Consider the following 24,746-nt stretch of genomic DNA (forward strand, 5'->3'; position numbering starts at 1 on the left):
ATGGAGACCAGCCTGAAAGTCCTGCTGCTCGTCGGGGTGGTCACAGCAGCCTCCACACCACCATCATCCCCTCTGCCAAGCCACGAGGTTGCGGTTTTAGCTGCAGTTCAGATCTACAACCAAGAGCCAGGCACAACACTGGCCTATCGGCTCCTGGAAGCTGAGCCGCAGCCAGACTGGGTGAGTGACCTGGGGAATCGCTTTGTGGCCTGTGCATATATGATGCCGCTTGAGCTCGTGGAGCAGGTCAATGGAAATCGCTGCCTCTGATGCTAGACTCCTGTACCTACAGATGGTATTTGCAGCCTCGTCGTTATCCAGGGCTGATTTCTGGTGGTGCCATGAAAGACAGTTTCTGTTCACAATCCAAGTAGGCAGAAGATGGGGAAGGGGAACAACAGGGAATTTATCGACAAGCCAGCTGGAGTCACTGAAAGCAGCATGGCCAAAATTGATTATAAAGAGGGAGTGAAATATGTGCAGGGACGGGTAGCAGCCAGACAGCGATTTCCCTGTATGACCACACAGCAGCTTCCTGGTCCCATTGCAGAGGAAGGGCCTGACACCAGCAGTTCATTCAGATTCAGCAGGCAGGGAAGGTTTCCATTTGAATTATACTCTGAGCAATTCAGGGCAAGGACCATCTTAATCTGTATTTGTACAGCACCTGGCACAAAGGGGGTGACCAGCCAGAAGTGTTCAAAGAGAATGAGTCTGCCCTGAAAAAATCATGGGATTGGCTTACAGTTCTTGAATTTTCTTAAAGTAATACTTTTGTTTTTCCTGTCTGAGTTCTGAGCCTTTACAAATAAATACTGATTGATCATTGAAGGCTTGGATTTCTGAAGCTTTAAAAAGACTTCAGAGGAGAAATTCTTTGAATTCAGTGCCCTCCCGGGGTCTCCGTGCGCAGAGAATTCAAATTTAGCAGTAGAAGCAGGTTTATAGACATTTGATAGTCCCTTAGTGTCATTATTTATTAAGTGGTAACAAAGTGCTGGCACTGTTCTTCCCGGAGAGACCTAATTGAGATATTATTTATATCCCAGTAGCATTAGAGTTCAAGCCAAGACCACGGCCCTTTTGTGCTAGGTGCTGTGCAAATACATAGCAAGAGACAGTTCCTGCCTAGAACTTTGCAATCTAAATAGATAAGGCAAAGGGTGGAGAAAAGATGTATTATTATCTGCATTTTAGAAGGGGAAACTGAGACACAGAGCAATACCTGGCAATCAAAATAAGCATACACTATCCTATCTTCTAATGTATGTAATTTTTAATTAATGCCCTGTTTACTGACACCTATGCTGACTGGAAAAGTTGCCTGAGTTACTGTTTATGTTCAGTTCAAGCTTATGTTCCTTTTTACCTGCTCTGAAACATGAGTGTGCCCCAAATTGGCATCCCCTTGCTCAGCAGAGCTGCTCCCTCTGCGTATGCAATCAGAGCTGTTGGCCAAGGGCTTTGAAAGCGAAAAGTGATTTCAGGTGCCCAATTTGAAACACTATTTAAGCGTCTGATTTCCAGAACATGCTGAGCACCTGCCCTCTGAGCATCAGGCCCCATTCAGGATCTCAAATCGGGCGCCCACTTACAAGGCACATAAACTCACCAGCCACGCTCTAAAATCCTGGCCCATGGCTAACAGAAATGCTCTCTCCTTTGTACTCCAGCTGGCTCTGCGGAGCAGGAGCTGGATTCTGTTCCTTTTCTTGCATCATCAACAGCAGCTTGTTTACTGCGTTCCCACGCTGAGGCAGGAGAAGGAAAAGCACGGCCTGAGCTTCAGAGCAAAGTTCGGTTTGCAGGACTGACAGCTAGGGAAATGACCATCGTTTAATGACAGGCTTGTTCCGCTCTGGTCGCAGTGAGGTCAGTGGAAGTTGAGGGCACTCAGCCCCACACAGGAGTGCTCAGAGTGGTACCCGATCAGGCCCAAAAGGAGGACACTTTGGGGCCCAATCCTGCAAACATTGGCACATGCAAGTAACTTCTGCAAAACAGGAACCTACATATGAAAATTACCGTGAGGCAATAAGCCCTGGAATCCCAGAACCTCACTTGGACCATGTCATTTCTCACCAGAATCGCACTTTCAGGAATTAGAGCACATAGAAAATCCCGTCACTCAGTGTTTGTGTAAGAGAAAGGCAGGAGATGGGGGAAGAATTGGAAGATTCCAATGATTTGTTCTGAACCTACTGATGGAGAGACATGAGCCAGACCTGCATCTGGTGCACATCGGCTTCACTTGCGACAATGGAGCTGCACCAGATCTAGCCCATGGCATATAAAGTTGCCTTCCTGCATTAACGTTTCAACTGCATTTGAAATATGTAAGGCCCTAGACAGGAGCTGAGAATGATTATCAATAACTGATGGCCTCAGTAGACTAGAGGAACGGTTCTCAAAAGACGGGGTGGGCCTCGCAAGGGAGGCATGGGAATTCGTCAAGGGAGGCAGGAGTTGGGTGCTTTTTTGGAAGAGCTCTGGCTGTTAGCCCTGACGGATAGGGCTCAAGAGGGGAGAAAGGGAACAGATGGAGTCCTGCCACTCTGGGGCTGACAGCCAGAGCCCCGCCTCCCCGGGGCAGTCACCATCATTTTCCTGCCGCCGGGCAATACTGTAATACAAGATTAATAGAATTACAAGGCCAAAGTGGAGCCTGGTGCCTTGCTGCTCACAGTGAAAGTTTATTTTGTTCTTTCATTGAATTCTTCTTAGGACGTGTCTTCAAAAACTATCCAGTCGCTGACCTTCACTGTGAAAGAGACAGTGTGCCTGGTATCAGAGAAACGCGACCCCAGCCAGTGTGAATTCAAAGAAGACGGGGTAAGGATCATCTGCTGCAGGGAGACACCTCCCTCTGCACCTTAAGCTGACCAATAGCATCTGTCAGGTCTCAAAGCCTCACAGAAAATGTGTGTTTCCAGCAGAGACATAAAGGAAGGAATGGGGCCAGGGGCCAGGGCCCTTTCTGCAGTAGTCTGTTTACTGATCCTTACATCAATTCACAAACAACATCCATCCATTCATCCAACCCCTACTTATAGGACTGGATGATTTTTAATCTCTGGTTTGCTGTTGTCAATGGGGGCACTGTTCTACCGGGAAACCCTCACTGAAGGCACAAGGAGAAGGGGATGCAGCTTGTGTAAAATCTTATCCATGGTACACTAGCATTTTGATGTCCCTAATGAGATCAGGGCCCCATGGTGTCAGGTGCTGCACAAACACAAACAGTCCCTGTCCCGCTCCAAAGTGTTCACAATCTAAATAGACCAGACCGAGAAAGGCTGGCCAGGGGGGAGTGCTCTTATCCCCGGGTCACCAGTGGGTGACGTGACTCGCTCAAGGTCACATACCAGGACAGTGGCAGAGAGGAGAATTCAACCCAGGTCTCCTGAATGGCCCCTCTCACGCAGCTGGAGTACACAAGGAATCGCACAGTGACTGCTTGCAAAGTAAAGAACTATTCAATATGAGCAAAGGCTACTTACAATGAAAGCTTCTCAGGGCAGGAACCTTCTTTCTGGTCTGTGTTTGTACAGCTCCTCGCACAACGGGGTCCTGATCCACTGTGATGTCCAAACCAGGCTGGAGGCTGAGCCTCCCAACCTCCTGCTGAACTTGTGACCAACCCACATCGGGAAGCAGGTCTCCACACGCGAGTGGCCTGAGCGGTAGCGCTCCCGGACAGTACCTGAGGTCTCTTTTCTCTCCCTTGCAGCTGGTCAAAGACTGCTCTGGATTCTTCTCCACTGAACAGGACCCCCCTTCCATCATTATTAAATGTGAGGAGGCATCTGAGGAGGTGAGTGGCCTAGACGGCCTCCTCTCTGCTCACGGCTGGGCTGAGGCAGGGTTAAGGGTTTCCCTTGCTGAGATCCTGGCCAGGTATTTCACAGTGACCAAGTGTCCCCAGAACAAGTGTCCAGCTCATCTGCTGGCAGCGAGTTGGCAAAGGCCTCCTGCCCCACGAGCCTGGAGATGGAACCTTCAGCCGCCAGCAGAACCGCAGGGAGCAAATTATAATCTCACTGGGATAAGTAAGAAACCTAAAGCTCCATATGGTGCCTGGGAGCGGGGCAAGGGCAGGTGGGCTGGGGAGGCTCCTTACCACCTGGCTTCATCTGGCAGTGACATTTACATACGTTGTACGATGCAGACACTGAATGGCCCCTTGTCCCACACTCCAGATAAAAGGCCCCAGCATGGCCCCTCCTTCTTATCCTAGAACAGGGACCTGCCCAAGGTGGGCGTAAGGGTAACAGACAGCAAAGAGGGAGGGAATAATGGCCGAGTTTATAATCCTGTGCCTTCAATGGCATGGCCCTTGCACCCTGTCCCTGCAGCAGGCAAGCTCCTGCCCCTCCCTCAGAGTCACCGAACAATGTCACCCTCTGTCAAAGAGCCCTTACTCTCTTACACTCTCTTACACTTACAGGGGTTACACTCACCCCTGAGGGCTACTCCTCTCCCCCACTAGCCACCTAGGCCCACAGTGACACTGGTCGGATGCCCTGTGCTGCTCCACAGAGGCCATGTGCTCCTGGGGAGAGGACACTGGATTGGGACTCAGGAGACCTGGGCTCTACTTCCTGCTCTGCTACTGACCAGCTGTGTGACCCCAGGCATGTCACACTGTCACCTCCTCACCCTTTACCCCTCTGTCTATCTAGACTGTAAGCCCCTTGGGGCAGAGACTGTCTCCCACTGTGCATGTGTACAGCGATTACCACAGCCCTGATCAAAGTTGGGGCCTCTAATCATTGCTAATAACAAATGAAACACAAGAGAGAACAAAGTAACAGCCCCGGACCTGCAGGAGACGGGTTCAGTCTGAGTGGAGATTCTGACCCTGACCCCTTTTCTCTCTAGCCTAAAGTCGTCACACGCTGGGGAACTTGGGGGAGAAGCATTGTTAGTGGTTTATTTGGTTTCCTTGGCTAAGAAGATCCAAAGAGAGAGGAGATGAAAGTGAACCGATGCTGCCAGATCGAGCTGTGGCTCCGTTTCTCCTCCACTGGAAGCACCATCGGAAGCAAGGCTTAAAACAATCTGAACACCTTCAGAGTATCTGCTTCTATCAGCTGCTTAGCAGCTGTTGCAGTGCTGCTCCACAGGGCTCCTCTGCATAATAAATTGGCATTCTGCAAACCTATACTGTTGTCCTCTTTCTCCATATTGTGGGAGGAGATAGGGACATGAACTGGAGTGAGTCACCTGATTGTGCTACTGGCCAATGAACACCCTCGACTAGGAGTCACACACCATCCTCATTAAAGAGATCCAATGCCCAGGGCTGTCCGGAGGGAGGGGGGCAAGTGGGGCAATTTGCCCCAGGCACCGGGCCCCACAGGGGCCCTGTCATAGTATAATTCCCAAATCTGAACCTTAGCGTCTAAAATATGGGTACTGGCATGAATTCCCCTAAGCTTAATTACCAGCTTAAATCTGATAGGCTGCCACCAATCAGGACTTAAGTAGAGCGCCTGATAGACTCTGGTGTCCCCAAACCCTTCCCTGGGGATCCCCAAGATCCAGATTCCTTGAGTCTCACAACAAAGGGAAATAAACCATTCCCTTCCCACTCTTTACCTCCTCCCAGATTTTTCCCGCCCTGGGTACCCTGGGAGATCACCGTAATTCAAATCCTTGAATCACCACTCCCCCCTCCCTTCTTCCCTGGAGAGAGATACACAGATAAATGCCGAGAGCAGGTTTTTCTTCCCTTTTTTCCCAGAGGCAATACAGCTTCAAGTTCCGTGAATCTAACACAAAGAGGAAATTCACCTTTCCCTCCCTGCTCTTTTTCCCTTCCCCCCACCAATTCCCTGGTGAGTGCAGACTCCCTTTCTTCAAGCCTTAACTAGGAGAAAAAAAATCAGACAGGTCTTAAAGCAAAGCTTTTAATAAAAAAAGAAAGCAAAAAGTAAAAGGTTTATCTCTGCAATTTAGATGGTAAACAGTTACAGGGTCTTTTAGCTTATAGAAAATGGATAAACAGCCTTATCCAGAAAAGATACAATTTAAACTATTTCCAGCAGACTACACATTTGCAAATAAGAAAAACCATGTAAAAGCCTATTGTCTTTCTACCGTTGTACTTACAAATTGGAAACAGAAGATTAGGGAGCCTGGAGATTCTTGTGGTCCCTCTCAGAGCCAAGAGAGAGAACAGCCCAAGAACGAAGGACCCACCCTCAAACTTCCCTCCACCTGGATTTGAAAAAGTCTTGTTCCCTGATTGGTCCTCTGGTTAGGTGTTGTTTGTTAACCCTTTCCAGGTGAAAGAGACATTAACCCTTAGCTATCTGTTTATGACAGGCCCCCATGAAAATATAGTATTCTATAGTATTGCAACTTTTTTTTAATGGAAGGGGCCCCCAAAATTGCTTTGCCCCAAGGCCCCTGAATCCTCTGGGCAGCCCTGCCAACGCCTCCCCTGTTGCTACAGAGATCCAGACAGTAAGGGTCAACTTGTTAAAAGTGACTAGCCACTGTGGGTGCCCAACACATGATGTCCTCAAAGGGGCCTGGTTTTCAGAAAATGCTGAGCAGCTTCCCTCTGAAAATGTGGCCCCTTCAAAGCCTCTCTAAGTTTTGAGGCACTCAAAATCAATGGTCACTTTGGAAAATTTAGTACTCACGGCATGTAATGCTTTAGAAACTGGAATTTGCATTCATCCACCACAAGATGGCAAAATTGGCCTTGAGGCCCTAAAGGCATGGGTTTAAATAGCACATGCAAGCCCTGGATATAGTCACTGAGGATCTTAAATGGGTTAACAGTCACATCCATCGTGGATTCATTCCCTCAGCCTCCCTGATTTACTGCAGGTTCCAGCCAGAAAGTGGGTAACATCCTCTGTCCTACTGATTTTATGACCCAGGTAGCCCCAAAGAAATCACTCCCTGCTGGTTCAGTACACTCCAGCAAGGAGGGACTGACAATGTCCTGTGTTAAAGGCTTGATAGTGCTCAGGTCCCTTTGCAGACTCCCTGCCATGGGGGGAATTTTTCCCTAAAAAACAAGATGGGGCTGCTCCAAGGTTTCTCCCAACCAGGCACACCCGTACAGAGTTCAGGCTCCCAGCACAGCTTTCAGCATGGTGTTGATAATGAAAGAGGACTCCACAGCTCCCTTCCCACCTTCCTGTACACCAACCCACAGGGACAAAATCCCAAAGCAGGGTCATTAAAGGTACAAATTCCATCAGACTGAAAACCCTCCAGCTCTTTGATGTGACAACAAACCTGATTCTGCCACCCTTATGCTCTAACCTTAAAAATCTATCAGCTGAAGTCATCAAAATATGAAGTCTCAAGAGAGGCAAAATGGCTGCATCAGGCACTCTTTAGTGACCTGAATATTATAAAGTCGAAACATGGACAAATTGCTGAGGATGAGTAGAAAACAACAACCCAAGAACATAGGAAAAAAACAGGAATGCCTCTGGTATCTCTCTTTAACAAAGGGAACAAAGAGGACCTGCGGAATTACAGACAGTCAGCCTAACTTCCATACCTGGAAAGTTACTCAAACAGACCATTAAACAATCCCTGTGTAAGTGCCTAGGATATAACAGCATGATGAGTAGTAGACGAAATGGCTTGTCAAGAAGAAATCATGTCAAATCAACTTCATTCCTTTCTTTGTCAGGTTACTGGCCCAGTGGATAGGGTGAAGCAGGAGATGTGCTGTATCTTGATTTTAGTAAAGCTTTTGACACAGACCCACATGACATTTGCATAAGCAAATGAGAGAAATGTGGTGAAGATGAAATACTACAACATGGGTGCAACACCAGTTGAAAAAACATATTTAAAAAGTAGCTATGAATGTTCACAGCCAAACTGGGAGGGTGTATTTAATGGTGTCCTCCAGTGGTCTGTCCTGGGTCCATTACTATTCCATATTTTCATTAATGAGGTGGATAATGGACTGGAGAGTATGCTTAAGAAATTTGCAGAGGACACCAAGCTGAGAGGAGTTGCAAGTACTTTGCAGGACAGGATTAAAATTCAAAATCACCTTGGAGAACTTTTCTGAGATCAACAAAATAATACTCGGTAAAGACAAGTGCAAAGTTCTACACCAAGGAAGGAAAAACCAAATGCACAAATACGAAATGGGAAATGACTGGCTAGGTGGTAATACTGCAGAATATGAGCCAATGACAGGATGCTATTTTGAAAAAGCTGAATATCATTTTGGGGTGTCTGAAGAGATATGTCATATGTAAGACCCAGGAGGTAATTGTTCCGTTCTACTGGGCACCGGTGAGACCCCAGCGGGAGTGCTGTGTCTGGTTGTGGATGCCACACTTTAAAAAATACATGAACAAATTGGAGAAAGACCAGAGGAGAGCAACCAAAATGATAAAAGGTCCAGAAAACCTGGCCTATGAGGAAAGGGGAAAAAACTGGGCATGTTTAGTGTTGAGAAAAGAAGACTGAGGGGGACTCGATAACAGTCTTCAGATGTGTTAAGGGCCGTTGTAAAGAGGATGGTGATCAATTGTTCTCCATGAACACTGAAGATAGGACACGAAGCAATTGGCTTCATCCGCAACTAGGGAGAGTTAGGTTAGATATCAGGAAATACTTTCTAACTATAAGGATAGTTAAGCTCTGGAATAGTTTCAGCATTAACTGCACTTTTGATACCCTTGCCCCTCCGCCCTCGTTTGTTGGCACCCACAATTTACGTACACAATAAAGATTCCAGGAATCACTCAGCAGTCTTATGGGGTCCCTGCCAGGCCAAAGTCTTTCTAACACTTCTGCAAAGGTTGGGGCCCCCCTTGGGCAGAAGGCCCTGTCCATTTGCTGGATCAGAATCCGTGTCAGTTTAAACTCCAGTTATTTATACCAAAAGCCCTTTCTCTGCTTGTCTCTGGAAACCCCAGTTTGAACCAGTGCATGAAAACCTGTCCAGGGGCAGGTGCCTCTTTAGAATGGTTCAGTTTTAGTGACTCCCCTTAACTGAGAGTAGAATACCATAATCCCGAAGCTATTTCTAGGTTTAATACATTGGTCCCCAAAGATCCTGCAGGGGGTCGCAGTAGCTGTCACATGCAGTTCTTCTCCCTCAGCTCAGGGTCTGCTGCTGAGCAGTGAATGTGCTGGCTGCCGTGGTCACAGTGACCCACCAACAGGACCATGCCACCTCTCCTCATCCAGTGCTGGGAAGGGACGTCATGTTGCCCCACTAGGACACCCCAGATTGTCACTCTGACCTTGGGGGATTTGTTGTTTGTGAACTTGGGTTTTCCCAAAAGCTGTTGCTTCCCTTTGCAGGAAATATCTGTTGGCAAATGTGCCAGGACTAGCAGAGATGGGAACTCAGATCAGCTGGAATCATGGGGTTAGGCGCACACCCCACATTCACAAGAGTGTACGGCTTTCAGTGTCTGGAGTGCAACAGCCCTTGCGGCTCTCTGTCAGGGAAACCCACCGCCAGGGAGATATCTCACTACATCAACTCTGCTAGTGATCCTCCTGGGACAAATGTACCTGCATCTCTAGGCACCCAGGTTATAATCACTGGGAACTTCACCTGATGGTAGTAACTCCATTAAATTCTATAGATCAAGAGGCACTTTTACAATCAGGGAATTTAATCCATAGGTAGGATATGATTTGATCCACTGTGTGTGAAGGTGGGTCTGCCTTGGGAGACTTTAGATAAAAAATGTGTGTGTGTGTGTGTGTGTGTGTGTTGTGGTGGACAGACTGACAACTTTGTGCTCACATTTCAGACTGCTCGATGCACTTCGGCGCAACACTCACTTGTCTTTATCTGACTAAACTTCTCACTGCATTTGATATGTAAGAGGCACTGGTAAAGCCCAGGGACTGAGTGGATTTGGAATTTTCATGCAAAATATCATCTGATGGAGAGAGAGAAGCAAGAAGCCTGGTCCAAATGATAGAAGCTGCAGAGAAGCAGGTTCTTGTGCTAACAATGATGCAATTGTAAGGAGAGGCAAAGATGAGGGAGCTTCCAAGCTCTCCCTGAGAAAGGAATTTGGAAGCCAACAGATGTGTTACTGAAGTGTTGCTGCCGACCTTCATAGCTTTCATACAGTCACAGATGTTCAGGCCAGCAGGGACCCCTGTGATCATCTAGTCTGACCTGCTATGGAACACAGAACAGGCCAAAGAACCTCAGCCAACCATTTCTTCCTCAAGTCCGTAACTTCTGTTTGAGCGAGAGCAGCTCTTTTAGAAAGAGATCCAGTCCTGACTGAAAGCCTGCAAGTGATGGAGAATCCAGAACATCCCGAGGTATATTGTTCCTGTGGTCAATTATCTTCATTATTAAAAGATGCACCATATTTCTACTCTGAACATTGCAAGAGCTCCAACTTTTAGGCCCCAGATCTGCAGTCATTCCAGAGGACAGACCCCTGTGCACACAGGGACCCATAGAAAACAATGGGGTGCTAGATAGGTACCAGGTTCTGTCTGTCTGCACAATACTGTGGAATTGGGCTTTTACATAGCACAGCAAAGAAATGGACAAGAAACCCTATTCCAGTGAGCAAACCGCTGGGCATCTTATCCAACTAACTTCTGTTTCCTGCATTTGCAAAAGAAATACCATCCCATTTGGGAAACAAACCTGCAACTGCCATAACGTTCCAGTGCTGTGTAGGTGAGAGCAGGAGACCTGTTCTGAATAACCTCAGCACTTAGCTCATTCAGGTCGGAGTTCTTTACTCTAATAGCAGAATTTATATTACATTTTACATATTCAGACATTGTCTAATTAACCCTCCCAGCATTCCTGAAACACTGGGTCTAGAGAAATATTATAATCTCCATTGCAGGGAGTTCCAGGCACAGTTATGCCATTTATCTTTTGTTTCCTCTAACGAAAGCATAACCCGAGAAAGGAAAGGCGCTATAGTTCTGTGTAGGGTAAATCACAGACTGTCCAATACAACAGGAAACAACTCACACATAAGTCACTATGGGTATGTAGTGTTCTGAGATATTTGTATCATGTGTGTAACAGACACAGCATGTTTGAAAACCCCAAAGAGCCATTTCTAGGGAAAAATTCATGGCAAAATTATTTATTATCACTGATATACATCACAGCAGTCCTCGTCCAGGGCCTCAGTCAGGAATCAGAGTGGTGGTCAGGGATCGGGGCGGTTAGAGGGCGGGGAAAAGGGGGTTGAATGGGGGTAGGAGTTAGGGACAGGGGTCCCGGGAGAGCAGTCAGGGACAGGGAGAAGGGGTTGTTGGGTGGGGCAGGGATCCCAGGGGGTGAATCAGGAATGAGAAGAGGGGTTGGATTGGGCAGTGGGGGGAGGGCAGGGTTTCCGGGGGCGGGCAGGAGACAGGGAGAAGTGGATGGGGCAGGAGTCCCGGGAGGGCTGTCAGGGGACAAGAAGCGGGGGGATCGGATAGGTGGCAGGGTCGGGCCATGCCTGGCTGTTTGGGGAGGCACAACCTCCTCTAACTGGCCTCCATACAATTTCAGAAACCCAATGTGGCCCTCAGGCCAAAAAGTTTGCCCGTCCTGGTCTAGATAATACTTAGTCCTGCCATGAGTGCAGGGACTGGACTAGAGACTTCTCAGGGTCCCTTTCAGTCCTATAATTCCATGTTAACGCCACTTAACTTTGTCTCCAAATAAACCAGAGCCTGAAAAGTAGGGCCCTACCAAATTCACAGTCCAATTTTGGGCAGTTTCATGGTTATGGGATTTTAAAAATCATAAATTTCATGATTTCAGATATTTAAATTTCAAAATGTTGTAACTGTAGGAGTCCTGACTGAAAAAAGAGCAGTGGGGGGGGGCGTCACAGTTATTGCAGGGGATCGCAGTATTGTCACCTTTACTTCTGCTCTGTGGCTGATGGCAACAGGGGGAAGGATAGCTCAGTGGTTTGAGCACTGGCCTGCTAAACCCAGGGTTGTGTGCTCAATCCTTGAGGGGGCTATTTAGGGATCTGGGGTAAAAATCTGTGTGGGGATTGGTCCTGCTTTGAGCAGGGGTTTGGACTGGATGACCTGCTGAGGTTCCTCCCTTCCAACCCTGATATTTTATGATTCTGTGAACGCTGCCTTCAGAACTGGGTGGCTGGAGAGCAGCAGCTGCTAGCCAGGAGCCCAGCTCTGGTATGGTATTGCCACGCTCAGGGCCGGCACTTCCACTAGGCGACCCTAGGCGGTCACCTAGGGCAGCAGGATCTGGGGGGTGGCATTTTGCCACCCTCGGCGGAAATTCAGCAGCGGGGGTGGGCAGGGCCGGTGCAACCATTTAGGCAGACTAGGCGGTTGCCTAGGGCGCCAAGATCTGGGGGCACCAAAAAGCACCCCCCAATTTTTTTTAAGTGGTTGAGTGGCCGCTGCTGCTGGGATCGAGAGGGACTCGGAGCTGCCGGCAGCATCCGCAGCCGGCAGCCCAGGGTGTCCCCTGGCTCAGGGCGCCGCCGCAGCAGCCGGCTGCCCAGGGTTTATAGGGGGCAGGTTATGTCTGTTTGCGGTGCTCGAGCACCAGGAGTATTCAGGGCTGGAGGCCCTGCTCCAGCAATATTTGGAGCTGGTGCGCTCCCTCCTATCCCCAAACTCCCTCCCAGAGTGTGCACCACCTCCCCTTTCCCACACAGTCCTTCCCACCTCCAAAATCCCTCCCAGAGCCTGCACCCCTCACCCTTTCCTACACCCTCACCCCCAGCCTGCACCCAAACTCCATCCCAAAGCCTGCACCCCTCACCCCCTCCTGCACACCCACCTCCTACCCCAGCCCGGAGGCTGCACCCAGCACCCAAACTCCATCCCAAAGCCTGCACCCCTCCTGCACCCTAATCCCCAGCTCAGGGCCTGTACCCCAGAGCTCTCCCCCCAAACCCCTCCCAGAGCCTTAGACAAGTGGGGACGGAGTTTGGGGGGCAGGTTCTGGGCACCATCAAAATTTCTACAAGCTTGCCACCCATGCCTGGGTCAGCGTGCCACCGGCAGCCCAGGGGTTCCACTGCGCAGTTGCTACTTCACTTCTCCCGCCTCCCAGGCTTATGGCGCCAATCAGCTGTTTGGCGCCGCAAGCCTGGGAGGAGAATTAGAGCAGGACAGCGTGCTCGGGGAGGACGCAGAGCAGAGGTGAGCTGGGGTGGGGAGGTACTGCAGGGCTCCTCGGGCCAGGGGGAGGGGAGCTGCCACGGGGGTGGCGGGCACACTTCAGGGCGAGGAGCTGCTGCAGGGCTGGGGGGGCGCAAGATGGAAGTTTCGCCTAGGGCACGAAACTTCCTTGCACCGGCCCTGCAGGGGGGTCCTTCTGCTCCGGGTCTTCGGCAGAAATTCGGCGGCGGGTCCTTCACTCACTCTGGGACCTGCCGCCAAAGTGCCCAGAAGACACGGAGCAGAAGGACCCCTGCCGCCGAATGCTCAGAGGAGGAGTGCTGCCACCTAGGGCGGCAAAAACAGTGGCGCCACTCCTGGCCTTGCTACCCTTACTTCTGCCCTGCTGCCTGCACAGCTGAGCCTCAGCCAGCAGCCACCCCTCTCCGGCCACCCAGCTCTGAAGGCAGCAGCCCAGCAGTACGGGTGGCATGCATAGGCAGTGGGTATAACAGGCCATGGGAGGCTCTACCTCCCCCGGCACTGCTGCAGCCACAGGACCCCCAAGTTGTGGGTTTGGTGGTGAAGTTTTTACTTTATTATGCCCGATTCAGCTTCCAGGGTGGCTGAGAAGGCACATACCACCTCCTCGGCCACCCTGGAACCTGCATGGGGCATATCAAAAGTATCTTCTAACAAACACTTTTCCTTGGGGCAGGGAGACCCAGGCAGGGCTCCTCCAGGCAGGGGTGGGGGGGTGCTCATGGTTTCAGCCAGCCTGGGGCTCCTGTGGCCAAGGGGGGGGGTGTGGCGCCAGGCTTCTCCAGGTGGGGAGCTTGTGGCTCCGGCTGCAGGGGGGAGGAGGGGGTCTCAGGGCTCTAGCTGTGGGCGGAAGGGTCGGAGCCAGGGCTAGCCTCCCCAAAGGCTCTGAAGGAGGCAGCTGCCCTCCACATTCAGAGGACCTGTAGTGTGGCGAAGATATACCAGTGAAGTCTGAAGACAGGCTGCTTGAGGGACTAGGACTGCAATGAAGGATAAATGCTGGTCAGTCTCCTAAGCTGGAGGAGCCTGTGCTGCACGCTTGGAAATTCAGAATTTAGTGCAGACACCCTGTCAACCCAAGGCAAACCTAGAGGACGACACCCCCAAATTTCAGTTAAGCAGGAGTTCTAGGATAAGCAGGGGTCAGCAATCAGGTTTGCACTGGAGACCTGCAAGGAAAAAGCAGGGAGACATCTGACTGCTACAAAAGTAACATCTTGTTACAGATGCACCTGCAAGAAGGAGACTGCAAATATTTGCAGGCCCCTTTGCTGAGCAGTGCTAAACTTTAGGGCTGCAAGGAAGCTGCTAAGGGACTCTCAGAGCAACCACTATTCAGTAGAGCATCAGAGACTAAAGGCGGGGCCAGATTCTCCACCACAATGCATCTCATTCTTCTATTATTTTACATGACACAGCACCTACAGGTTTTAGGCAAGATCAGGGCCCTATTGCGCTAGGCGCAGTACATACAGATAGAAAGAGAACATACTTTTATGGGCATACAGTCTAAACAGGCAATTCAGATGAAAAGTGGGAGAAAAGAAGGATCATTATTTACAGATGGGGAACAGAGAGATAAAGTGACTTACCTGAAGTCAGAGAAGGAATCGACAGATTTTGCAAACCATTAGCCAAATTCAATGATCAACATCCAAACTGTGACTCAAGTATTATTCTGCATCTAACCTAAACCCCAGAGAGGCGCATGCAAGAGACACTCCCTGGGGCTGAGGGTGAAAGTTGGGCTAGAGAAAGGATGGTTTTGCGATTCAGGTGTTATAATAATACAAATCAGTAATAACAAGAAGAAGTGGATTAAAGAAAAGCATGACTCAGGGATCAGATAGGCTAATAGGGGAGTGTTATAAGACAGGTCCAAAACTTGTAGCATTTCAGCAACCGACTGATAGAGAAGCAAGTGGTATGAAGACACTGTTGCCCAGTTCTGTCTGGCACCAGTTTTAATATACGTATTACCCAGGGAAGGATGGAAATATCAGTTACAAACCCCGTCTGTCCTGCCTGGATTACAAAACCATAGCTAAACGATCAGCCAGAATGTGCAAGAAATGAGCTGAAGAAAGAATCCTGAGACTTCCTGTTCGTATCCCGCAGCAGAATCCTGATGAAGGGGGCTTCGCAGCCAGCAATACCGGCCACACTGTTCACTGTGTTTTGTGTAGGAGGGAAAGTATTGCGAGGGCCCCACTCAGGACACAGAGAACGTGCTCTAATCACACAGAAGAGATCTGATAGTTTGATTGCTGTGCTTGACCGAACTGCAGGAGCAGTGGATGAATAGGAAGTGGTCACTGTGATATAACTGGTTTTTGATAAAGCATTTGAAACTGTCTCAAGAAATCTGACTCTCAAAATTAATTCAGATTGGCCTGGGTAGGGATACAGCCATGTGCACTGAAAATTGGTCAACTGTAAATAAAGGATAAGGAAGAAATGGGGCATGAAGTTGTGGGTTCTGTCCAATGGGAAACGTTATGGTTTGATCCGAGGCTCAGACTTATTGTAGACAGTTTCATTAACGATCTGGAAGAGACAAAAAGAGCCAGTACACATTTGGGGATGTCTACGTGAAGCCATGATGTCAGAGCGCAGAGAGGTAACCATCCCTCCCTCAATGGCTTGACAGAAGCTTAGTTCATGAGTAACTTTGCTGACTTGAACAGACTTGGCGCTCAGTGGTTTGAACATGGGCCTGCTAAACCCAGGGTTATGAGCTCAATCCTTGAGGGGGCCACTTAGGGGTCTGGGGAAAAATCAGTCTGAGGATTGGTCCTGCCTTGAGCAGGAGGTTGGACCAGATGACCTCCTGAGGTCCCTTCCAACCCTGAGATTCTATTCTATGAAATAAGGGTCAGCAGGCTCAGGCCTTAGGATTCTGCTTTTGGCTCTGGGCACCTTGCCTCCAGAAAGGGACTGACCAACTTGGGAGGAATTCAGAGACCAGCAGTCAACCCGACCAGGGAGATAGAGGGATCAACCTGTGAGTAAAGATTAAAAGGGCTAACCATGGATTGCTAGCCTAAGGGATGGCTGAGAGAAGACATGATAGCAGCTGGCAGAGGGGTTCACACAAAGTGAAGAGGTGGGATATGGGGTATGACTGGCAGCAATGGCATAAAATAAAGAAAAGGAAAAGTTAGGCTGAATCACAGGAAAACCTCCTGATAGCGAGAGGCCTCAGGCTTTGGAACAATGCCCTCCAATGGTGACAGGGGAGCCCCATCGCTTGGGACACAAAGGGCATGAAACCCTGGAAAATGGCCTGTTGGGAGCAGCCCGGCGTGTGTTTATCCATTGTTCCTGCACTGTACATTCCCCTTAGATTTATGAGTGGCACCATCAGAAACAGCGTCGCGTGCCTGCCAATTGACTCTAGAGGAATTTCAGACAGAGTGGATGAGTAAAGCTCTGGCAATCTGGACTTCATAGATGTATTTCTGCAGTCGACATAAATCAGCACAAATCTGTGAAAGCCAATGGAGCTGTGGCAATTTATAGCAGCTGAGGATCTGGCCCAACAGAATGAAGACACGTACCCCAGCGTTCCCCAACAGAGGCCCGTGGCCACTACCCCCCGTTGTGCATTATTTAGCAATTGGTGCACACAATTTCAGCAATTTAAATTAAAAATCCCTCTTTTTCCTCTGACTGTCCTCCCCCTGTTCCTGCCCTGGAGGGTGGCTAATGGAAACGTCCTGCAGATGGAGGGAGAAAAGTCACCGGTTATGGGAGGACCAAAGCAGGTAGCCAATGAGGCACTAGCCCACCTGGAGAAGGCAGTGTATAAAAGGGCTTCTCCTGGGAGAGACAGGGCTACCCACCCAGCTCTCACTGAATGCCACAGGGCACAGGATGGAGACCTCCCTGAAAGTCCTGCTGCTCGTCGGGGTGGTCACAGCAGCCCCTGTGCCCTCATCGTCCCCTCTGCCAACCCACGAGGCTGCGGTTTTAGCTGCAGTTCAGATCTACAACCAAGAGCCAGGCACAACACTGGCCTATCGGCTCCTGGAAGCTGATCCTCAGCACGAGTTAGCAAGGGACTGATCCAAAGCCTGTTGAAATCAGTGGGAGTCTGGCCAGTGACTTTAATGAGCTTTAGCTCAATCCCCAAGACCGTGAAGGTTCAAATCCCCTGCAGTGTCCACATGGGGCAATTAGAAATGCGTCCACAGTCAGATCTGTGAGGGGAGCCCTTCCCAGTGCAGGGCTGTTGCCTTGGGTGAGAGGAGGATGGTAAATTATGCAGTGGCTGGGTTCAGGACAAGCATAGTGGATTAGGAAGAGGCTCAGAGGTGCATCCAACTGGGATAAAACTGAGCACAGGGTAATCTAGGTTAACATGTGGGAAAGAAATCTGAAGAGTGAAGTTCATTAGACTGGAGGTTTTTTGCAAAAAAAATTTGAAATGCTTCGGTTTGGTTTCTCAATATGGAATGAAAAAAAAACATACAAAACTTTGATTTTTGCGTAAATGCAATTCTAGTTTTCCAGTCAGTTTTAATTATTAACCTTCTTGTAGATAGGAAAGCCGAAGCCCAGAGGGATACCTTGCAATCGAAATGAGCTTATAATATCAAATGTTGGTATACTAATGTAATTTTTCATCAATGGCCTACTTGCTTGCCCTGACGTTGATTGCAAAAAAGTTTCCAGAGTCATTTTTTTATCTTCATTTCAAGTCTGTGTTCGCTTTAAAATGCTGCTTCTCCTTTGAAGAGTGAGCGCGCCCCAAAATAGCAACCCCTTGCTCAGCAGAGCGGCTCCCTCTCTGTAGGCTGTTGGCTTTGGGCCAAGATTTTGAAAGAGACGAGTGATTTCCTAGGCCCAACTTGTTGAGCTCCTGCCCTCTGAGAAACAGTTCCCTTTAAGGAGGCTCAGGACACCCAAAAACTCAAAGCACTCAAAATCATCAGCCACTTTCTAAAACCTTGGCCCATGGCTAACAAAAGTAGTTTCTATTTTTTACTCCTCTTAGCTCTTCAGAGACTGTAATCTCTTTAGGGCAGTGGTTCTCAAACTTTTGTCCTGGTGACCCCTTTCACATAGCAAGGCTCTGAGTACAATCCCCTTTATAAATTAAAAACACTTTTTTACATATTTATCACCATTATAAATGCTGGATGCAAAGCGAGGTTTGGGGTGGAGGCTGACAGCTCACGACCCCCCATGTAATAACCTGGCGACCCCCTGAGAGGTCCTGACTCCCAGTTTGAGAACCCCTGCTTTAGGGCAAGGACCTTCTCTTCGGATTTCAACAGTGCTTAGCACAATAAGGTTCTGATGCTGCTCAAGGCCTCCAGGATGATGATGTGCCATAAAATAAAGATAAATATAAAAGCCACACTGGAGCCTGGTGCCTTGTTGTTTACCACAAACATTTATTTTGTTTTTTCTTGAATTTCTTCTTAGGACGCATCTTCAAAAACTATCCAACCGCTGAAGTTCTCCGTTAAAGAGACAGTGTGCTTGGCATCAGAGAAACGCAACGTCAACCAATGTGAATTCAAACCAGATGGAGTATGGAACTCTGGGTGCATGGAGACATCTACACCTCTTGTCTGTCTCATCTAACGCACATCTACACCTTCAGGTGACCTATAGGATCTACTGGGTCTCCAAGCCCAATATGGGCACGAGTGAAATTGCATGAACTACAGTGCAACGATCATAGGCAAAGGGGCCAGCGTGACATCTGTGCATCCCAAAGTTCCACTTATGCCTTATTTTGAGTACTTTGATGGGGAGGGTCTTTGGGCTGGCCATCTGCACCAGGGTGCACGTCACCTGGCATGCTCCAAGTTTCCTAGGCATTGTACAGAGAAATATGGAGATAAGGACCCTGCACAGAACAGCTTATTCTAAACAGCCATTATAAAAGAGAGATGAAAGAAGGTAGGAATGAGATGCTGAAAGAGGCAAAAGTTGAATCATGTCCGACAAGTGTCTTGTAGCATCTTATCTTTTGTTTGATTTTTTGTTCCGGCTCTGTTTGGTCATCATTTAAACTGACATTTCATCAGGGTGAAACTACGGCTTATATATACCTCCTAGAAGATGCGAGTCTCAAGCAGAGACTGGAAGGAAAGAAGAAAAGCAAAGGCACAAAATGAACTCAAACTAGCTATGGGAATAAAGGGAAACAAGAAGACTTTTTATCAATACATTAGAAGCAAGAGGAAGACAAAGGACAGGGTAGGCCCACTGCTTAATGAGGAGGGGGAAACAGTAACGGGAGACTTGGAAATGGCAGACATGCTTAATGACTTCTTTGTTTCAGTCTTCACTGAGAAGTCTGAAGGAATGTCTAGTATAGTGAATGCTTACGGGAAGAGGGTAGGTTTAGAAGAGAAAATAAGAAAAGAGCAAGTAAAAAATCACTTAGAAAAGTTAGATGCCTGCAAGTCACCAGGGCCTGATGAAATGCATCCTAGAATACTCAAGGAGTTAATAGAAGAGGTATCTGAGCCTCTAGCTATTATCTTTGGGAAATCATGGGAGACGGGGGAGATTCCAGAAGACTGGAAGGGGGCAAATATAGTGCCCATCTATAAAAAGGGAAATAAAAATAACCCAGGAAACTACAGACCAGTTAGTTTAACTTCTGTGCCAGGGAAGATAATGGAGCAGGTAATCAAAGAAATCATCTGCAAACACTTGGAAGGTGGTAAAGTGATAGGGAATAGCCAGCATGGATTTGTAAAGAACAAATCGTGTCAAACTAATCTGATAGCGTTCTTTGATAGGATAACAAGCCTTGTGGATAAGGGAGAAGCGGTGGATGTGATATACCTAGACTTTAGTAAGGCATTTGATACAGTCTCGCATGATATTCTTATAGATAAACTAGGAAAGTACAATTTAGATGGGGCTACTATAAGGTGGGTGCATAACTGGCTGGATAACCGTACTCAGAGAGTAGTTGTTAATGGCTCCCAATCCTGCTGGAAAGGTATAACAAGTGGGGTTCCGCAGGGGTCTGTTTTGGGACCGGTTCTGTTCAATATCTTCATCAACGATTTAGATGTTGGCATAGAAAGTACGCTTATTAAGTTTGCGGACGATACCAAACTGGGAGGGATTGCAACTGCTTTGGAGGACAGGGTCAAAATTCAAAATGATCTGGACAAATTGGAGAAATGGTCTGAGGTAAACAGGATGAAGTTCAATAAAGATAAATGCAAAGTGCTCCACCTAGGAAGGAAAAGACGGTTACTCACCTTTGTAACTGTTGTTCTTCGAGATGTGTTGCTCACATCCATTCCAGTTAGGTGTGCGCGCCGCGCGTGCACGTTAGTCGGAAACTTTTTACCCTAGCAACTCCAGTGGGCCGGCAGGTCGCCCCCTGGAGTGGCGCCGCCATGGCGCCCAATATATATCCCTGCCAGCCCGCCCGCTCCTCAGTTCCTTCTTGCCGGCGACTCCGACAGTGGGGAAGGAGGGCGGGTGTGGAATGGATGTGAGCAACACATCTCGAAGAACAACAGTTACAAAGGTGAGTAACCGTCTTTTCTTCTTCGAGTGATTGCTCACATCCATTCCAGTTAGGTGAATCCCAAGCCATACCTCGGCGGTGGGGTCGGAGTGAGAAGTCGCGGCATGGAGCACTGCAGTTCCGAAGGCCGCATCCTCTCTTGACTGCTGGACCAGGGCATAGTGGGAAGCAAAGGTGTGGACCGATGACCAGGTCGCTGCCCGACAGATTTCCTGGATGGGCACACGGGCGAGGAAAGCCAGCGACGACGCCTGCGCCCTGGTAGAATGCGCAGTCACACGGCCCGTAGGGACATGGGCCAAGTCATAACAGGTCCTGATGCAGGACGTTACCCAAGAGGATAACCTCTGGGAGGAGATAGGAAGCCCTTTCATGCGGTCCGCTACCGCCACGAAAAGCTGGGGGGATTTGCGGAAGGGCTTGGTCCTCTCCACGTAGAACGCGAGAGCCCTACGGACATCAAGCGAGTGGAGCTGCTGCTCCCTGCCTGAGGAGTGAGGTTTCGGGAAAAAAAACGGGAGGAATATCTCTTGGTTGACGTGGAAGGCTGAGACCACCTTGGGGAGAAAGGCAGGGTGTGGTCTCAGCTGCACCTTATCTTTGTGGAAGACCGTATATGGGGGGTCTACCACAAGAGCCCGGAGTTCCGACACCCGTCTAGCTGAGGTGATAGCTACTAGAAAGGCAGTCTTCCAAGAGAGGTAAAGCAGGGAGCAAGTAGCTAACGGCTCAAAGGGTTGTCCCGGCTCATGGGACCCCACCAGGTTAAGATCCCAGGTTGGAGCAGGGGGACGGACGTTAGGGTATAAACGTTCCAGCCCCTTAAGGAATCTAGACACCGTTGGGTGAGAAGAAACAGAGCGACCATCCGCACCCGGGTGAAAGGTGGAGATAGCTGCCAGGTGGACTTGCAACGACGATATGGCCAGACCTTGCTGTTTGAGGGACCAAACGTAGTCTAGGATGTCGGCCACCGAAACTTCCATAGGGCGGAGATTTCTCTCCACGCACCAACAGGAGAAACGCTTCCACTTGGCCGAATATGTCGCTCTCGTGGACGGCTTCCTGCTGCCCAAGAGCACCTCCCTCACCGGCGTGGAGCAGCGCAGCTCGGAGCCAGTCAGCCACGCAGGAGCCACGCCGCTAGGTGCAGCGACTGCAGGTCCGGGTGACAGAGGGTCCTGTGCTCCTGGGTAATCAGGTCCGGATGAAGGGGCAGGGGAACTGGGTCGGCTATGGTCAGGTCCAGCAGCATGGGGTACCAGTGCTGTCTGGGCCATGCCGGGGCTACCATGATCACGTGAGCCCTGTCCCTGCGCACCTTCAGAAGGACCCTGTGGACCAGAGGGAACGGGGGAAACGCATAGTACAGGTGGGTCGACCACTGAATAAGGAAGGCATCCGCTATCGACCCGGGCTCCCTGCCCTGAAAGGAGCAGAACGCTTGGCACTTCCTGTTCCCCTTGGACGCGAAGAGGTCCACCCGGGGATAACCCCACCTCCGGAAGATGGAGAGGGCGACGTCCGGGCGAAGGGACCACTCGTGCGACAGGAAGGATCTGCTCAATCGATCCGCCAGCGTGTTCCGTACTCCGGGGAGGAAGGAAGCCATGAGGTGAATGGAGTGGGCTACACAAAAGTCCCAGAGTCGCATTGCCTCGTGGCACAGGGAGGAGGATCTGGTGCCTCCTTGCTTGTTGATATAATACATGGTCGTCGTGTTGTCGGTGAACACCGCGACACAGCGACCCTGAAGCTGATGACAGAACGTTTGACAAGCAAGGCGGACCGCTCTCAACTCCCGCATGTTGATGTGTAACCCCACCTCCTCCTGGGACCACAGGCCCTGCGTCCTCAGGGTCCCTAGGTGGGCCCCCCAGCCTAGATCCGAGGCATCTGTTGTTAGGGACACCGAGGGCTGAGGTGGGTGGAAAGGGAGACCCGCACATAACACGGACTGGTCTAGCCACCAGCCGAGAGAATCTAACACCCTCTGGGGGATTGTGATTAACATGTCTAGCGGCTGTCTTGACGGCCTGTAATGACTGATGAGCCACAACTGGAGGGGCCTCATGCGGAGCCGAGCGTAACCGGTCACAAAGGTGCAAGCCGCCATGTGGCCTAACAGGGTTAGACATGTCCGCACTGACGTCAAGGGGGCTGTCCGCAGTCGTTGAACGATCGCCGACAAGGCCTGGAACCGCTGCAATGGAAGCAAGGCCCTGCCCACAGTGGCGTCCAGGACGGCCCTGATGAATTCCACCCTCTGTGTGGGAATCAGGGTGGACTTGTCCGTGTTTATCAAGAGGCCCAGAGTGGCGAACATGCCGGTGATCACGCGGACATGGCTGCAGACTTGTTGTTCCGACGTGCCCCGAATCAACCAATCGTCCAGATAAGGAAACACGTGGATACGATTGCGCCGAAGATGCGCTACAACAACTGCCATGCATTTTGTAAACACCCTCGGGGCCGTGGACAGGCCAAATGGAAGGACTGCAAATTGATAATGAAGGGGGCCCACCACGAAGCGGAGGAAACGTCTGTGGTGTGGCCAAATGGCAATGTGAAAATACGCGTCCTGCATGTCGAGGGCGGCGTACCAGTCTCCCGGATCCAGGGATGGGATAATGGTCCCCAGGGATACCATGCGGAACTTCAACTTCACCAGGTATTTGTTGAGCTCTCGCAGGTCGAGGATAGGCCTGAGGCCCCCCTTGGCCTTGGGGATCAGAAAGTAGCGGGAATAAAACCCCTTGCCTTTCTCGTTTTCCGGAACCGCCTCTATAGCTCCTTTGCTGAGGAGCGTCTGCACCTCCTGTCGAAGGAATTGCTCGTGAGAGGGGTCCCTGAAGAGGGACGAGGAAGGGGGGCGGGAAGGAGGAAATGAAACAAACTGCAGGCGGTATCCCGTCTGCACCGTGCTTAAGACCCAGCGGTCCGATGTTATTTGGGACCACGCCGGGAGGAAAAACGAAAGGCGGTTGGAAAACGGGGGGGAAGGATTCATGGGGGAAACTGTTACTGCGCCCTCGGGCGCACCTTCAAAATGAAGGCTTAGGTCCAGGCGGGGGCTTAGAGGAGCCTTGGTTCTGCCCCCCTTGGTTCCCCGAATGCCTGCGCCTTCCATTCCTGCCGCGGCGCCTGTTAAGGTCCTGCCGCTGGCGGAATTGGGAATACGGCCTGCGCTGTTGTTGTTGCTGCGGCTGGAAGGGTCTGCGTTGCGTCCCCGGTGTGTGCATCCCGAGGGACCGCATAATGACTCGGTTATCTTTCAGGCTCTTAAGCCTGGGGTCTGTCTTTTCAGAGAACAGGCCCTGGCCTTCGAAAGGGAGGTCCTGTATGGTATGCTGGAGCTCCGGCGGAAGGCCAGAAACCTGCAGCCAGGAGATGCGACGCATTGTTACTCCCGACGCGAGGGTACGGGCAGCCGAGTCTGCAGCGTCCAAGGAGGCTTGCAAGGACGTGCGTGCAACCTTCTTGCCTTCATCCAAGATGGCTGCAAACTCTTGGCGAGCGTCTTGTGGCAGCAGCTCCTTGAATTTGTCTGCTGCCACCCAGGAGTTGAAGGCGTATCTGCTCAGCAGGGCTTGCTGGTTGGAGACCCTGAGCTGCAGCGCCCCAGCAGAGTACACCTTACGGCCGAGGAGGTCCATTCGCCTGGCCTCTCTGGATTTGGGGGCTGGAGCCTCCTGCCCATGACGCTCTTTATCGTTCACCGATTGAACCACCAGGGAACACGGTGTCGGGTGCACATGGAGGTACTCATAGCCTTTGGAAGGGGCCATGTACTTCCTCTCGACGCCTTTCGCAGTAGGAGGGATGGAGGCCGGAGACTGCCAGATGGTGTTGGCGTTGGCCTGGATGGTTCTTATGAAGGGTAGGGCGACCCTGGTGGGAGCATCTGCTGAGAGGATGGTGACGATTGGATCCTCTATTTCCGAGACCTCCTCGGCTTGCAGACTCAGATTTTGAGCTACTCGCCTGAGGAGGTCTTGGTGCGCCCTGAGATCCAGCGGGGGGGGGCTGTTGGAGGAGGTACCAGCCACCGCTTCATCCGGGGATGAGGATGAGGAGACCCCCGGCAAGAGAGTGTCTAACGGCG

At 50.2% G+C, this 24,746-nt stretch overlaps 1 protein-coding gene across 1 annotated transcript in view; it reads left to right on the forward strand.

The window, feature by feature from the left end:
* Nucleotides 1–24,746, forward strand: part of LOC127046013 (cathelicidin-related peptide Oh-Cath-like) — a 35,995-nt gene continuing 11,249 nt past the window's right edge. The window contains exons 1-2 of the mRNA XM_050942909.1: nucleotides 1–180; nucleotides 2,725–2,832. Of these exons, the coding sequence (XP_050798866.1) occupies nucleotides 1–180; nucleotides 2,725–2,832 (288 nt within the window). The remainder of the gene's footprint in view (nucleotides 181–2,724; nucleotides 2,833–24,746) is intronic.

This window comes from Gopherus flavomarginatus, chromosome 2, assembly GCF_025201925.1.
Source record: "Gopherus flavomarginatus isolate rGopFla2 chromosome 2, rGopFla2.mat.asm, whole genome shotgun sequence".
Taxonomy (NCBI): domain Eukaryota; kingdom Metazoa; phylum Chordata; order Testudines; family Testudinidae; genus Gopherus; species Gopherus flavomarginatus.